The sequence below is a fragment of the Pelobates fuscus genome, chromosome 4 (genome assembly GCF_036172605.1).
Source record: "Pelobates fuscus isolate aPelFus1 chromosome 4, aPelFus1.pri, whole genome shotgun sequence".
Classification (NCBI taxonomy): Eukaryota; Metazoa; Chordata; class Amphibia; order Anura; family Pelobatidae; genus Pelobates; species Pelobates fuscus.
In genome coordinates this window covers 376,754,419-376,772,107 of record NC_086320.1, presented here as the reverse complement: position 1 = coordinate 376,772,107, position 17,689 = coordinate 376,754,419, and the positions used below count along the sequence as shown (strand labels likewise).

Sequence of the window (17,689 nt, the reverse complement as noted above, 5' to 3'; positions counted from 1 at the left end):
CTGTTAGTAGGAAAATCAGAGTCATTTTTTAAGTCACCTTGTCGTCATGATAAAACTCTGCTTTATTTGGCAATCAGCACAACTTAAAATAAGTTTAACTTATGAAAAGTGTCCTGTGCTATAGCTTTACTCAATTTCAAAATGAAAAGAAAAGGAACAAACTACCCAGAAGAATACGATATTGTGCTTCCTTAAATGAACACTCCAAATACGTAAAGCAGTTTAGCTTGCTCAGATGACCAGTCATGCCACTTCCTGGTTTGGTTAGCTCATTAGAACTAAACTCAAGAGGCAGCATACCTGCCTTGCAAAGACTTATCATTGAGCTGCATTGGGAAGTCTGTAATTGGACAGCCACAGAAAGTCTGGGCGGGGTTAGAAGAGGAGGGCTTGTAAATGCTGCTGAAAATCTCTGCGAGATCTGTAAGCTGCTTTAAGATATGCCCGAATGAAACAAAATGCATAAAATAAACGTATGCATGTTTTCTTTGGGGGTATGTTAACTAAATAATTATTTATTTATTTATTTATTTAGCCAGTGGAGTGTGCCTTTAAATATGAACTTTTTCTTTACACAAATAAATTGAATAAAGGAAATTCTAGAAATTTGATAAAGGAATTCCAAGTTTCAGGCAATAAAGCTAATAAAGAAAAATAGCCGATTTGAAGAACTTATTTGGCTACTTTGGCCTAAAATATTCAGTTCTCCAGTCATTCTCCATAATGCCAGGACATTTCTCCAATAGTAAGGTACATCTGGTACTTGTGAATTTCCATTCTTTAAAATCATGCTACCATAATGAAAATAGCATATATTCTATTCTGTGGCAAAGCAAGATATTCATTACTATAAAAGTTGATATGAGGAGAAAAAATTATTGCCAACTTGGCTCCTTGTTCCAATGATATTTTTGCATTTCCATGACAGAAATCACTTAGGACTGAGTTTTCGTCTACTCTTCAATAGAGATAAAGGGATGTGCAAATAATTGAATCCCATGGACTTTTTCAACCTATATAATTATATAATTATTTAACCTTTAAATATGAAACTATATTTAGTAGACCTGTGCATTCAGTCTCAAACTAGTAGCAATACGTCCGAATTCCGGGCGATTCACCTGAAATCCCGAACGTCAAAATGCAATGTGGACGAATCAGCAAACTAATGAAACCAACAATAGAGTAAACAGTTTTGTTTATTTTGTTATTCAGAGTCCCATCCGTGGTGCCAACAAAAAAAGATGTTTAATGGGAAAAAAGATGATTGATGGTTATGGGACAGCCATTAAATGTTGATTTTATTCACAGATCAAGCGAGAAGAGAAGAACAGAGGTTAAAAATATAGGAACAGTACGAAATAGAAATCTACCGGTATATTTCTATAAATATAGATATTTTTTTACTCCTTTCTCACTTCTGTTGGTTACTTCTTCTTACTTGATCTATGAATTAAACGGTACAAAAATGTGCCTATCAATGTAATGCAAAACATAAACATAATAATTAACATAATAAATATTTATATTTTGCAGTAGACCAATTGGCCAGTTTTCACACTATTTTGATTCATCCAAATCATTTTTCTCTGCATGGACAAAATTGTTTAAAACCAACATGGCAGGTATTCTAAACTGCAGGAAATCATTTTTTTTCTACAAACAAACTTGTTTATTTTTTTTATGTGGATCTTCTTATAGGAAGGATCCCGCTATGATAACAGTGTGTCTTATTAAGCAGTAGTTCAAGACAAACACACCAACTGGGTAAGGCATTTCAATAAGGAAACCACACAAAATTAAAATTAATACATATTTAATTATCATTATAGTTAACACATCTAGCATTTTACAGATATCAAAACAGTTATAAACACAGAGCCGTGATTGATACGCTGTCAGTAAGATCCCGAATAAGACTTTGCAGTTACGACAACAGTAGCAGAACAACAAAAACACTGTCTCGACAAGTTATTTCTGAAAATATATACTCTCACTAATATATACATTTATTCATAAAATAAATAATCATAAAAAAATCATTGAAAATACAAAAAAAAATGGTGACAACCTACTTTGTACATAGCTTTGGAATGTAATATTATACATTACGTGCATTTTGTAAGAGAAAAGATTAGGAGGCGTACGTTAAAAGAATGGGATTCTTATCGTCAATATTAGAACAAAGTAATGACAGTGAGAAGGGAGTAGTTCTAGACTGATTAATAGTTTCTTAATTAATGAAAGCGTACAGTGGTATTAGCTATATTTTTCAGTAGTAAAATATACCAACAAATACATTTGCAGATTGAGTGCTTAGTTCTTGATCATGCATTGGACGATGTTTATCATTGGCAACAAATCGTTCTAGGGCTCGAATTTCTTCATAGTGATGAATCGGAGGCACTGACCCTAATGTTCCCCAAATGTAATTTAAAGAAATATGGCGATAGTGATAAAATACTTTTATAGGCCATGAATTAATACCACATTCATACTACAGTTAATTTGCAAACAATTACGCATTTCTGTAAATTTCTGATCCATTTACCCTTGTGTGGTTTTTGGTGGTGATGTGGTGTGATAACTAAAAAATAGTGATTAAAAAACACACTGTAACAATTTCATCTCATTACAGTGGTTATAGTGTTTCAATTACCCTGGCACCATCCTTTCTGTTCAATGTTAATTTGTTTGTAGGGGTTTAATGCTAAACAATAGTTCACAGAAATCCATCACATCTGTGCTGCTTGGGCCAATGGGGAAGCATTAGCTGGAGCAACAATGGGCGATTATGATTCTCAGCTGACCACTTTCAGCCTATCACAGCACCCATTTCTGGTATGAATTGATATGGCTAGAGGAAAAATCGTTACCTCCACTGGGAGCTGAGACAGCCAGGGACCTTCTTTCAGTGTTAAAGAGACACTACAGTCACCAGAAAAACTACAGCTTATTGTATTTGATCTGGTGAGTAGAATCATTACCTTCAGGCTTTTTGCTGTAAACACTGTCTTTTCATAGAAAATGCAGTGTTTACATTACAGCCTAGTGATAACTCCATTGGTCACTCCTTGGATGGCTGCTAAAGGTGCCTCCTGGGGCAGTGCTGTACAGTGTGACTGACATTCAGTGTCTCCACTCTCTGTTTGCAGACACTGATTTTTCCTGATAGAGATACATTGATTGATGAAGAGATGCTGATTGGCCAGGGTGGCGTTTGGCTCTGCCCCCATCCTATCACAATGCTTTCCCATAGGGAACTTCACTTCTGATGATGTCAGTCCAGGAGGCAGATCAGGGGCAGAGCCAGCACTGGAATAAAGGCAGACTGGAATAAAGGTAAGTGTTTACAATATTTAGGGAGCCAAGGGGGGACCAGGGAGGCTAGAGAGTGTTTTTAACACTATAGGGCCAGTAATACATGTTTGTGTTCCTGACCCTATAGCAGGGCTGCCCAATAGGTAGATCCCCAGATGTGGTTGAACTACACCTCACTCTAAAGGCATGCTAAGCATCATGGGAGTTGTAGTTCTACCACATCTGGGGATCTGCATATTGGGCAGTCCTGCCCTACAGTGTTCCTTTAACCCCTTAAGGACACATGACATGTGTGACGTGTCATGATTCCCTTTTATTCCAGAATTTTGGTCCTTAAGGGGTTAAACTGCTCCAGGTACTTAAAACCAATTTAATGAGTTGTAATGGTTGTAGTGTCTATAATGTCCCTTTAAACAATTTTCACCTTTTTTTTTTTTTACATTTTGTATTTATTATTACATATAAAAGATTTACAGATGTTGTAAATAAGAAATTACTACTAAGTACTGGGAATTATAATCCTTATGAAATGTTGAACTCAAATCCCCAAGGAATGTTGGCGATGGGCTGGGTAATTTTCCTAGTTATGATATATTCTTTATTATCTTTATTTCATATTTGTATTTCCAGATAAACTTCCCATGTTACGCACTGTCCTCTCAAACTAATGCACTCCCTTGTTTTATGATAGCAGTAAGACCTTTCTGTAGACTGAGAAGAAATATCGGAAGATGAATTCGTTTAAAACTTCACATCTTTTTCTTAGAAAAAAGAACCAAAAAAACAACAACAAAAAAGTAGAAACTAAACAATTTCTTTCATAGAAAGAAAACAATCATATTTGTATAGTTTTAAGATGGATAGCAGCATTAAAAGGGAAGAAGAATACATTTTGACCAGTGCTTTATGTATTTCATCCAGAGTCGTACTCGAGTTTTAGAATACTGGGATCCTAATATGCTAAATATGGGTAATACTTAATACATATATGAATCGTAAGCACTTTCCTGGATTGCCAATATTTTAATATCTGATTCTAAATTGACCTTTGTGTGTCAACTGGGTACTAGACCCCCCCTGTGTCATACAATGGATAAACGATATTAAGCCAAGTCTACACAGTGTCCAAGCTGTAGATCTCCAGTTATTGTTAAACTATAATACCCAGTATTCACAGGTCAAGCCAGGTATATATAATCAATATATCTACAAAGGACCTACCACGAACGAGATGTTGCTTTTTGTTACATAGGTACTGTCAAAATAGATTCTAAAAAGAATATAGAACATAAATCAAAGACACTAAGGTGAGAAGTCATGCGGTTAATGAATATATTGATACAATGTCCAGTGTTCTAAACATATCAAACTTATCGTTATGGTATTTTGCAGTTGAAAGATCTTTGTTTTTGTCTTTTTGACACAGTGTGATATTGGGATATTTGTTAAGTGCAGTTTCCAACTTAAATCCTTTGAAAATATAGGATACTTATATCCCTGCCAATGCTGCCAAAAAGGGTACGTGGTGGACAGAAGGTTGTGTACCATTAAGGGCCATATTTTGTTGGTATGCAATACATGAGTCTGGTCAGTCTCCCAGTAGTTCTCTTGACACATTTTGAAAAAAAGCAAACATCTATTTGACAGATTTACAAAGAAAATATTAGAATAGAGATGTAGCACTGATCAGTACTAATAAAAAAAATATTTCTGAAACATTCCTATGTTACTGGAGAACAAAATAATGGAAAAATCAATTGAAACATAAACCAATAATATAGCTCAGGGGGAATAAAAACATATGTAGGCTACATCTAGTACCAGAATAATACATTTACTGTATAGGCAAAATATCCGCTACTTGTGTCAAAGGATAATAAGTTGGTTCATTTTTGGCAAATATTGAAAATTATATTGCAATGTTTGTGCTGAGGTTATCGTCTGCATTTATCCAGTATGAGAAGGTGGAATTCCCATTTCAGATTGATAATGCATGTAGCATCCAGCTGAGAGATATGGAAATGTGTATAATCAAATGGAACCACCCAAAACTCCCCAGAATGTTCAGGTTAACACCATATTATCTTGTCCCCCCCTTCCCCCCTACACTTGGAATGAGATACAAGAATGTTATCTACAGACATTTCCATTGTGAAAATCATCTAGAATACATTTCTTTATAAATCATAGCCAGAAAGTGTTGATAAGGTAAACAATGAACCTTCTAAATTGCGTAATCCACTTCAAGCTAATCTATGGAGAAGAAGATAGACTTCTTATTTATAATGAATCAGTGTTGTTTTGCGGTATTTCCTTTTGAGTAGGGCTTTTCTCCAGGTGTATCCAAGAAATCGTTAGACCTATACTATTCAAACAATCACAGTTATTTGTATCGCCAAAGAGGTTCTGTGAGTTTTTGCCTGGAGAACCAGACTTAAGGACTTAAGTTCGTATCTTGGAAGAAATAGTCTGTTCGGGGAGAAGCTGTATTATTTACATGTGTGAACATCATATACTCGTATGCATTCTTGGCAGCTGACGTAGCAGCACCAGTGAAAGATACAATGACACTTTTCTTTCCTCTTCTCAGTTCTTGTGTTGTGACCTCGCCCACAGCACAAAAGATCACAACCATCAATTCCATGAGAGGTGACATTGCATATCCTATCCCGGGTTCCAAAAGATCCAGTCTCTGGATTAGGTTCGCAAAAGTTGGGAGAACTTTCGTAGTAAATTAGATCTCTTTCTGTGGGAGGCTTGAAGAAAGTGTATTTGGGTCTTAGGGTCTCCACCCAGCCTCGAGATTCTCTATGTTTCTCCACCACCATTTCAGAAGCACTATCATATTTATCCTTGAGATAGTCCCCGATCACTCTGAAGTCTGGTTGGGACCACCAACATGTTTTCACTTCACAACTTCCCGAAAGGCCATGACATTTACACTTCAGATGCCTGTGATCTGTTATAGACTACACAGAAGACAAAAAAGAAAAGAAAAAAAAGAAAAGAAATATCAGATTATTTCTCAAAGCAATAGATCAGTGGCATACATTTTAACTATATTTTTATCAAGAAATATCAAAATGTCATTAATTCTCCAATTCATCCAAACCTTTCTTTCAGCATTCTAGTAATTAATAAAGTGTCATGACCATGGGACGGCTTCTGTTCATTTCTGATGGTTGACACAGATTTAAATAGGATTTTTCTATCTCAGTAAAACAGTGCTTTGAGATCATGGAACGTTCTCATAACTTAACAAGCTAGAGTTGCATGTGATGAAAAGTAGGACATTATATGCAGCATAAGATCTTTACGATTTAGAATCAGGCATGAATTTTATCCTTAAGGGGTTAATGTCTATCCAGCTCATATCCATTAGCAGTACTAAACTTAAAATATTGGATCTGTCTATAAATTAATATATTTTGGGTCTGAGTCCATTACTATGAGACAAGTTGGACTTTGAATACAAACTTCTAAACATGCCGTGATTTAAAAGGTGACCCACATCCACCCACTACTCTCATTATCCACAGATCATTATTGTACACTGCTCTCACTGTTACATTGTACAGAGAATGAGTCAAGAAAATAACTTACAGTTCGTCCTGCTTCATTGTTATGTCTGTTCATTGCTGATCGAGCATCTGGCCTATTTTCCCGAGCGTCTGCAAATTCCCGAGACACCATGCTTCCAAAATCCATGTCTTCACTGCAGCCTCCCCACTTCCAGCCTTCTCCTGGGGGCCCTTTGTGATGGGTGTCACAACCGCAGATGGTGGCAGATCCTTCAGCACACGTTCGGGTTACAGCAAAAGCTACTCCAGCTGAGGCTATCGCATGAACAAATGACGACTCTCTTGTGGCTGTCAAGAAATAAATAAAATAAATGAAACTCTCAAGAAAACTTGCCAACTTCCATGCTCATCATCTCTATGACTTCTAATGTCACTGTGATAGCTATACATTTAAAATGTCATGTATCTTAACATCAAAGTGTACCTAAAACAAAATATACAAGATTAACAATGTGACAATTAATGACATTATCTACTTTCTACATAATCTAAACCATGGAGATTCTAGTTCCAGATGCAGTATGTCCTGCACATTAAGCAATGTGTGTATATAGATGTCACCAAATTTAATGATAACACTGACTATCATTTTACCATTTTACTTATGATCTTCTGACTTTGTCATGAGCTGTTTGTACATTTGACAATATTACCCAAAGTTTGTAAATTTGATGAAACAGTATCTTACAGTTCAGTTAATAGAACCTCTATTGTCAGTCACGTAACTTTATATGTTGCATGATGCACCTTCTATCATTCCTATTCTATCGTAAATTGTCTACCTTTCAAAACAGGCAGCACACTTCCATGCAGATACACCTTGAGGCCTTGCTCAAAGAACATTTCTGAAGATGAGTTACTGTTTTGTGAATAAAAGTTATTAATTGCTTGGTTTCTCTATTCATAAGCCTTCCATCACATGCTCTAAGCATCACTACCCTGGAATGAACTTAGAATGTTCCGGCTCATCAATACAACTATCAAATCGGAAATCTTTTATGAAGGTATCAGGATGAGAGAGGATTGATGCAAGAGAATAGGATTCAGAAAAGCAAATACATTTCTGACAGCAAATATGTCATACGAAATGAGATCGTTGGCAGAAAACAAATTGTAACATGCTTCGCAGAAGGCAAAGTTATCAGACTGTACTTGACTATCGGTTTAGGTGAATCATAGATCTAACTTTTCCTAGTCTGTATTTTTGTATCCCCTCCGGCACAGAAAGGGTGGGCAGAGCTCTTAGCTTAAGCCAAACAGAACAAATCTTTGTAATGCACTTAAATTCTGGGCAGTTTTCCACTGATGACAGCTGTTGGAAAGTAGCATAAACTAGCAAATGGCATTGCAGAGAGTAGTTTGGAATTAATTTGCCTGAAATTACTAATTGCTCACTTGTTAAAGTTGACCTTCATACCTTTGTATTATGAAATGGTATGACCCAATGAAAGGGTGGGCACTAGACAAGCTACAGTCCACAGTTGCTCCTCATCTGCAATGCCCATCAATTCCTTCCAACATTAAAAAAGTTGTTAATTCTCTGCCACTGTCTTCAGTGCAAATGGCTGAGGATCCATTTGGGCCTTAGCTGATTTAGAATGATGGGTGTCCAAGGCAAGCAACTGTAGACCATCCATGTAAAAAAGTAAAATATCAAATAGAAACCGTTCATTTCAAATGAAAATTATTAATTACTAATCCCTTAAGGACCAATAAGAATCTAAAAAATATGACCACCAGGGATACTATTCCAGAATAAAATGTCTTACTCATTAAATATATGGTTGGATAGCTAGCTCTACACTTGAGGGGTAATACCGAATGTAACAAGGTCACCAAATCATGATTTTCCGTAACACGTGTGTAAGTCAATACGATGTGATTGTGGCGGAGTGTATAGGAAAGGAACATAAAATAACAAATGCTGCTTCGGTAGTTAATTAATAGCGGGGCATTGATTTCTAGTCTAGGTAACCATTTCCCAAATTTTAGAACTTAAGAGGCAAGTTCGCTCACTGTTTTCACGTTTAATAATGAAGGACGGGGATCAACAGAGCAAGAAGCCAATAAAGGCATCTCAAAGTGGGAGAATCCTGCCAAATCCAAGATAGGTGAGAAGCATGGTTTGGCAAGTCATTCCAAAAAAAAGTGTGTTATTCTGTGAAATCTGTTTAGAATAAAGAACCATCAATGACAGTACTCTTATTTTCCAGTAACTTCGTTTACATCTTGTGAATTCTCATGATCCATATAGTGTATAGAATTCTATTACTGTCACGTGGACCATCATTTAACACCAAAATCTGTAAGTAGACAGAGATTGTTGGAAGCTGAGGGAGACACTGACAGATAGTGTCATTGAAAGCACAGCACATCTCCTGTATTTAACTGTGCTGTTAAAACCTGATGTATAATCACTTTAATCTCCTTGAATCAACACATGTATACCTGATTGGATTTGCGTAAGTGCAGCCCTAGCGTTTCTGAGTCTGTAACAGATAAAAAGCTTTGCCGCAAAGATATGGATTCTCTACGTGGTTTGAGAAAATGAGTCTTTAGTTTACTGTGTGTCAGGATCGGGACAGGGATCCAACACGCAGAGTACATCAGTAGAAAGGTACGTATACCGGGCCTTAGAATGGCCGGACTAACGTACAGAGAATAACAGAGAATGGTCAGAGACAAGCCGAGGTCGAGGGAACGAGAAGACAGGTAAGCGAGAGACAAGCCGGGTCAGAGGGATAACAGAGATAAGCAGGATAGTACAACAAGCCGGGTCAGAACCAAAGAGAATACTAGAATACAAGAGCACTGAGTGACTAGACAAGCTAGAACCACGACAGGGCAATGAGCTGACGAGAGAAGCAAGCTTAAATACCCTGAGTCCGGAGAGTAGACACGCCTCCGCTGGGTGCTGATTGGATAAAGCCAATAGAGTGACAGGTCGCTCGGGATAGCGTCAAGACGTCACGTATCGAGCGTCATGTTAGAAAAGGAAGCGGATCCCTTGCGGCCAGCGTTAGAATGACTGGATGGACCGCGAGGAACGGGAGATATGGCGTGTCTAGACGGATAAACAACTAAGTCTCTACCCTTCTCAAAGGTAGAGACCTCAGGTACCCTGACACTGTGCTAGTATATACACGTATATTTCCTAACAAACAAGTGCATTACAAATTCAAATGTAACATATATTTAAAACGTTAGGCATTGTCTGGGAAATCTCCATGTTTGATCCAGAGTCTAATAGCTCATTATTAGAAGTAAACCTGACTTCTGCGTATGAGGGTTTAGCTTCATAAATTCACCTGTTATGTACATTTGTGCAGTAAATAATTATTTATTAATACTTTTACTGTTCTGTTATCGTCATCCGAAATGCAAAGCCGCTGTTTGCTTGGCTCCATGTTGTAAGTGTGACATATATTTAAATGAATAATTCATTTTTTTTTTTGTTTTGTTTTTTTAATATGTTTGAACCTTTGTGAGGATTACATTAGGAACACAACCATTTTCACACATTGGATCTCAACTTGAATGTTCACAGCAGTTCTTGAACAAGATAAAAAGATTAGATGATACACAAACAAATGGCAAAAAAAAATCACTTATGTCAAATTACAACAACTGAATATGTAAGTACACATGAACTTAGAATTTCATTTACAGACTCATAGAAATGAAATAACTTTTAAACCATTGTGTGAATGTTTTACAGCTTTAGAGCTATGTTTATACTATCACATTCATAAAGCATAAAAAGGAAGGAACTAAACACGAAATGTTTTTATTTTATTGGGATCCTTAAAAGTGGCAAACACAGGACCATTTAGGAATATTTTCTTCTACTTTTTTCATCAACATTTTTCCTATCTGAGTGCTATTGTTTCATCGCATGAATCTAGGCTTAAAAATAAACCTGTTTAGAGAAAATATTAATTGAAATGATTAAAAATTATTTTGTTAAAATCTTTTGGCTTTTAAAAGTTACAGAACAAATTTCCTGGACACTGTATGTGAGTGTGAAAATGTTATGTTTTGCCAAGTAGATGTCCAATCAACGTTGGCAGCAAATCCTATTCCATTTCCAGGTTGTGCTCTGAAAGATGCATAATACAATATGTCAGCTTTCTGAACTTTCTACAAAATTGTTACCATACTAAAAGCAGAGAGACTATTTTAACTTCTGTATACTGAGTAGATTTCAACTTTAATTCTAGGTTTTAGGTATTATATGTATGAACTAGCTAAGACACATGTAACAGTTTATTTCTTGAAAAAAGATTTTCCTTAATAATATCAATATATATATATATATATATATATATATAAACCACATGGCTAGCGAAATATTTGCATCCACTGAGACTTTAAACCATTATAGATGACTACTAACTGAGGGATCAGTAAGACACAAATCCATCTCTTATATGAGGCTAAGGAGATTATACATTTTGTCAGAGATGTGTAGTTTTCACCAGTTACAATTTAATGGGATGTCTTAAAATGCTAAAGAAATGATGAAAATAATACCCCCGGCAAGTTAACGAGGATTAGTGGTGAAAAGGTCTACGTAGGCTCTTGATCAACAGGATATCTGTAATTGACAAGTGAAAATAGTTTTGTGCGATTGGGAGAAATATTCTCTAACAAAAGGATTGCCCTAAACCCACCTGAGAATGGAATGCAAGGCTGTAGCTAAGTGGCCTGACCACGCGATAGCCCCCTCTTCACCCTGCGTGGTTGGTATGGTAAATCGCGCTTATTACCTGCTGGGTGAATGAATCCTGCTTTGTGCTGGCACTGTCACACTGAATTAAGCTGACAATAGGCCAAGAAATTTTATATGAAATTCAACCTCACCAGTGATTAGCAAGAACCAACTAAGTCATAGCAACCTAGAACTATGCGTTGGAAGGGTCTTCTAGTCGGCCAAAAAGGAAATCCCTATTCAAATGGTTTAATAAAACAATCTAAAGGGCGTGTGAATTCTGAAAAGCATTTTCACTCCTCTCTTTAATTTAATCTCATGGTCTCTGAGATATTGTGCTCTGAGTATACCCCAGCAGGGTGCAGGGCTAAGGTTCCCCTGTCAACTTCTTTTTACAGCCCACTTTTCTGTGAGTTAAAGAAATACTGGTGTGATTGCCTTCCGCAGCAAAGAGAAACACATATTTTATCAAAAGGATGGACCTCCGAACACATCCTAAATGGTAACAATTTTTCATCGGAAGGTCGTAGGTCGTAACCTGGATTTTGAGAAACCTCATGGTTCTTTTTAGAAGCCTGGTCAAAGATGAGCTTGAACCACCAACTCCATCGTAATATGAATCTCATAATGCAATTAAGAGTATGCACAAGTGGAGCGGCAACAGAGAGAATGTGTAAAAATGAGACATATCAATACACAGCAGAACGTTTTATGGAACCTACAGCTAAAAACATATCACTTATTGCTTTTATACATCAAGATTTTTTTGGGCTGAGCCTGGGTGTAAGTCATTTTTTAGAGAAAATTCTGAGCAAGTGGTTGATAAAGTAAATGACAAGTGAAGAAATTGCTTTCCGTTTAAATAGCAAATTATGTATATATATATATATATATATATTAAAGGGCAACATGACATGGGACGACTTTACGGAGAATAAAACATTATCGATATATTATGCAAATTTCTATCAAATAACATAGGTAAAAGGTTATAGATTATTCCAGACTTTACTGCTATGCTGATAGACGATAGGGGGCATCCCGCAACTTTCGGACCCCGCGTAGGTGCTAGGAATTATGGGAAGTGTTTATTTATAGGGTTAGTTTACTACATGTAATACATAATAGTTAATATGTATTAGTGTGATGGCCCAAGCCTGCACAGGTTGTCATTCTACTATGCATTCTTATAGTAGACTATGAGGTGGAATAGAGACTTCAGACATTTCCTTGTTTGAACAGTTTGTGCCAGTGGATAATCAGAGATGCATTCAATGGTAACTACCTCTTTAAATAACAATATTCATATTATTAAATAATGAATAAAAGCCATCCTTGTGTGAAAATTCTATCAAATAATTATAATAATAATAATAATAAATAAATATTATTTAAAGAAAATGTGTAGTCCCCCCCCCCCCCCCCCCCCCAATATCTTACCACTAATCAATATAATTTTAAAACAACCATATCATTGTTTTAACATTTTAAAGAGTATTTCCTGACATATCCCCAGGACGTACTTGAAAATCAGAGTAATCTGAATGTACCTTTCCTGGTTAAATACTTTGTTATTATTTTTATTAATCAGAATTCATAAAAACTGAACAAGTAATATGAAATCGTGTAGTAATATAAAAACATTTTAAACAAGAATACTCAAGAATTGAGGAAGTGGCTGATATTAACTTGCACAGTGTTATTTAAGCCGTAATGAGTATCTTTTATTGTTAAAAAAAAAAAAAAAAAATACAAATGGGAGCACTTAGAATAGGCAAGCCGATCTATTAATTTGCTAAATGACTTTTTTCATGTTTCTGGTGAAATAAAAATGACATTCAGGCAGCTGTGGGTTTCTTAAAGAATGCTGTGAGAGAGCGTGTGTAAGTTAATCAGAAATTGTATGATGTGAATATTGCTGAAACTGTAACGAACAGCCAGGGAGGTCCTTTCTCCGTAACGTATTGGAAAGAGTTTAATAGGATTTAATGCTCGGAGTGTCCTTTAACTTTCTAACACATTTGTATAAAAGCAACGTAACTTTTCTAGGTCCTAATGAATAATGTCAAGTTTTTTCATAGATTTGCTTTAATACTGCAGTTCACTACAAGGAACGGGCTCTAAGTTTAGAGTGAAGGGAGCATTTAATGATTGACTTTGGGTCTTTTTTTACCATTGTTAACTAAACAGTGTTATTCCAGACTCCATGCGCGGAAGAGGAGCAATTAATAATCATGGTCTGTTGAGCAGTTGGGAAAGCAGAGTAGTTCAGTGATCTGACCCAGGCAGAATAATACAGGTCAAATTATATGGGTAGACATGGAGCAGTGGGTGGGCTACCAGAGTGGGAAGGAGTAAATTGCTTCCACGGGGATGTGAATGACGGCGGCCACCATGAATGTTAAATGCACACCACAAAGCCAACCATGATTGATCTACTGCAAATCTAAGAAATTCTTTGGAATTATATTCATTGCTTTAATTTTAACTGTTGTGTGTGCATGTAGGTTTATTTTATGTATCCCCCCCCCCCCCCCCCCCCCCAAAAAAAAATAAGTACTCTAAAAAGAGAATGACTCCTACAGTTCTTAGCCATGACAATTCCATGTTGTACATTCCCAAGAATAACATATAGAGAGTTCAGGTTTTGGAGACTATGCCGTTTCATACAAAGAATGATCTACATTACCTCTGGGATCTTAAATATCGGCTGAGCCACGATAAAACCCTGTGAAACTGCACCCTGAAAATAGACCAACATCTCAAGAATGTAATGTAGAATAAGCCTATTAATCTTCCAATTAACCCTTAGAATCTACTCATTCGCCCTGAGAATCTGTCCATTCACCCCAGGAATCTGCCCTTTCACCCCAGGAATCTTCCCATTCACCCGACAAATCTGCCCATTTACCTTAAAAATCTGCTTATGCACTATGAGAATCTGCCAATTTGCCTGTAGAATCTCCCCTTTCCCCTTGAGAATCTGCACATTAACTCTTAGAATCCACTCATTCACCACAAGAATCTGCCCTTTCTCCTCTAGAATCTGCCCATTCACCCTAGAAAACTGCCCATTCACCCAAAAATCTACTTATCACCCTGATAATCTGCTCATTAACCGTGAGAATCTGCCCATTTTCCTCGAGCATCTGTCCATTCACCCTGAAAATGTGCCCATTAATGCTGAGAATCGGCTTATTCACACTCAGAATCAATCCCTTTACCCTGGCAATCTGCTTATTCTCCCCTAGAATCTACCCATTCACCCCAAAAAATACTTTTATTCACCCCAAGACCCTATTCCATTTATTGTGACACATTAATAATCTGTTCATTCACTGTCAGATCCTTGAAAACTCATCCAGAAACTATGAAAATCGGCTCATATACCCTGAAACCCTGAGAATTCGGGCATTCATCCTGAGACTCTAAAAAGTATAGCAAATCACCTTGTGATCATGAACACCTGCCACATCACCCCTACTCCCTGAAAAATTGTCCATTCACCTCGACTCCATGAGAGCCTTCTTATTGTCCATAAGAATATGTTTTTTAAACTTAGAAAAATGAAAATGGGCAATTCACCCAAGAATCTGCTCATTCTTTAATGATTCACCCTAAGAATCTGATCATTACAATATGATCTGTTAAATCTCAAAATTCTTCTGCCAATTCACCCTGACAGGCTGTCTATTGTCTTCGAAGCTTTGCAAACCTGCTCATTTACTTGAGATATTGCCAATTCACCCTGAGATCCCAAAATGAGCATAAAAGCCCAGACGTGTAGGTTCATCTGTCACGGAAGGAGTTAAAGTGGTGCCTGTGCACAATGTGGAACATGTCAGATTGCAATTCACTATATTACAATGTTAGGTTCTGCAGACATTTAAACATTTTCCATGACTTTGTTTGACTGCGAACAAGTTCAGACGACAGATAGCCATTAAATTATAGGAGAAGTCTTCCTGTTAATAGTTTAACTACCTTTCCAGGAACAGAACAGAAAGTTAAAGTATGTATTTAATGTTAAGAATTGCAGTAGTCCCCCCCCCCCCTGTCCCCCCATCACCCCCCTCACCCCGTGTGCATCTTGGCAGCAAACTACCTCTAGGGGTTTATTGTGTGAATTGTGGTTGAGTTGCATTACAGCCAAGTTTGAGACTCGCTATTTATTAAATAAGACCTCAAGTCAATCAAGTTATGCGTTATATTTGAAATTCCTTTAAATTGTGTTTGAATTGCTATTGATCCTTTCACTTTGACAAAATGTATTTATGATTATTTGCAATGAATGCATAATGATATGTTTTTAATCACAAACTATACAAACTGTTGCTTTAATAATATTGTAATTCTAATTAAAACAAATCTACTAAATCGGCAGAAATTATCATTGAAATAAAAAATAACAAAATAATATATATATGTGTGTGTGTGTGTGTGTGTGTGTGTTATTTGACGGATCTGGATATTGCATGTACACATGTTTGAAGTTTGGTAGGTGGAGGGAGATTGTTGTTTTGTTTGCAACAGTATAATCTGTTGTGTTTTTGTTTAATTGCTAAATGAAATATTAAGATATTATGTAGTAATGTAGTAACAACCCCTGGATGTTGGGCTAAGGAAACATCCCCAGGACGTACTTGGAAACCAGAGTAATCTGAATGTACCTTTCCTGGTTAAATACTTTGTTACTATTGTTATTATTATTAAGTAATTTAACTGTTTTAACGATATCCTGAAACCACAAGATTTGGTGAGTTGCTCCATTTATGAAATCTAAAGAATTTCTAATGCAAATAAAATGAAAGTTTGGTCAGAGGTGCAATTGACCTGATCAAAGACACATATCCCCAAAACGTGCTGTTCCAAAATGTGTAGTGTTATGACAATGCTGAAATATAGCTGCTCCAAACCATAGTCAGGTAGACAGATAGATGGAGGTACAGATGGGATAACTGACCAACAACTTTAGTATCTTGTACTAACCTGCCTAACGGGTATGAGATAAATGGGGCAATATGCCAGGGGCATTCAGTTGGTTACAATGGTGATTGCTCCAAATTTGCCCCAGAATCAGTCCTTATAGACAACCCCCAATATGTCTCTAAATCAAAACTCACTGCTCAATGGATACTGTTTGTAATGTTCAGTATGGAAACATTAATTCCTAGTTGAACATATTCTGTCATTCCAATAATAATGCGATCGCTACAATTAGAATGTATTTATATCATATCAGAATGATCTTATGTTATATCTATGTATTCAGATTCTAAATGTATATTATAAACATTCTACTGAAATCAAGGAGCAGATGGAGTATTTGCCCTGCAGTTATCCCTACACATAACAGAAAATAGTTTCCATGAGGCGTCAGAAAAATGACAGGTGTGTGATATTTAGAAATGATAGGTAGATGGGATTAATAGATCTTAAATACACAGCCGATCAATTGGGTAGATTTGTAGAGAGTAGATAAGGTGGCTAGGAACAGACAGTACATAAAGCAGACATAAAGATACAGACACGTGTGTTGAAGGATAGGATAGATTGATAGGATAGGATAGAAAATATTTAGCTCAATATATATATATACTGTATACATAGAGGAACAGGCAAAGGAGGGGTGGATGGATGGATGGACAGAGAGACAGACAGATAAATGTATTTTAAATCATAAATGCTCAGAGGATTATCTAGTCTTTATGTTCCTTGCGTCTTGCAGTAGGAGTGTGTGTTTGTGTGAGTGGGTGTCCTCTTTAAGATATCCTGGAAGCTCATTGGAAACAGCCAAGCCCTTACAACAATGGGATGCTAATTAGCTGCCCCACTGTTAGCCTTTGTTTGAGAGCTAGCTCCCACGGTAAGACTTGGCATTACTCGGTACAGACACAGCACGGGTATTGTTGGAATATGAGATACGTTAAGGATTAAGATAACCACACAGATGATGTGATGTTTTATCGATTGCTTGTTTTGTATTTACAATCACTAACATAAAATAAAAATTGAAAATGGAAATGTATACTATATCTTTACCAATGCTCATAACGCACATTTTCACAATCAGTAA

General features: G+C 36.5%; 1 protein-coding gene across 1 annotated transcript in view; it reads right to left on the bottom strand.

The window, feature by feature from the left end:
- Positions 1-5,239: 5,239 nt before the first annotated feature.
- Positions 5,240-17,689, bottom strand: part of WNT3A (Wnt family member 3A) — a 75,000-nt gene continuing 62,550 nt past the window's right edge. Inside the window, exons 3-4 of the mRNA XM_063452815.1 lie at positions 6,925-7,190; positions 5,240-6,290 (exon numbers count right to left, since the gene is read on the bottom strand). Of these exons, the coding sequence (XP_063308885.1) occupies positions 5,811-6,290; positions 6,925-7,190 (746 nt within the window). The 3' untranslated portion in view covers positions 5,240-5,810. The remainder of the gene's footprint in view (positions 6,291-6,924; positions 7,191-17,689) is intronic.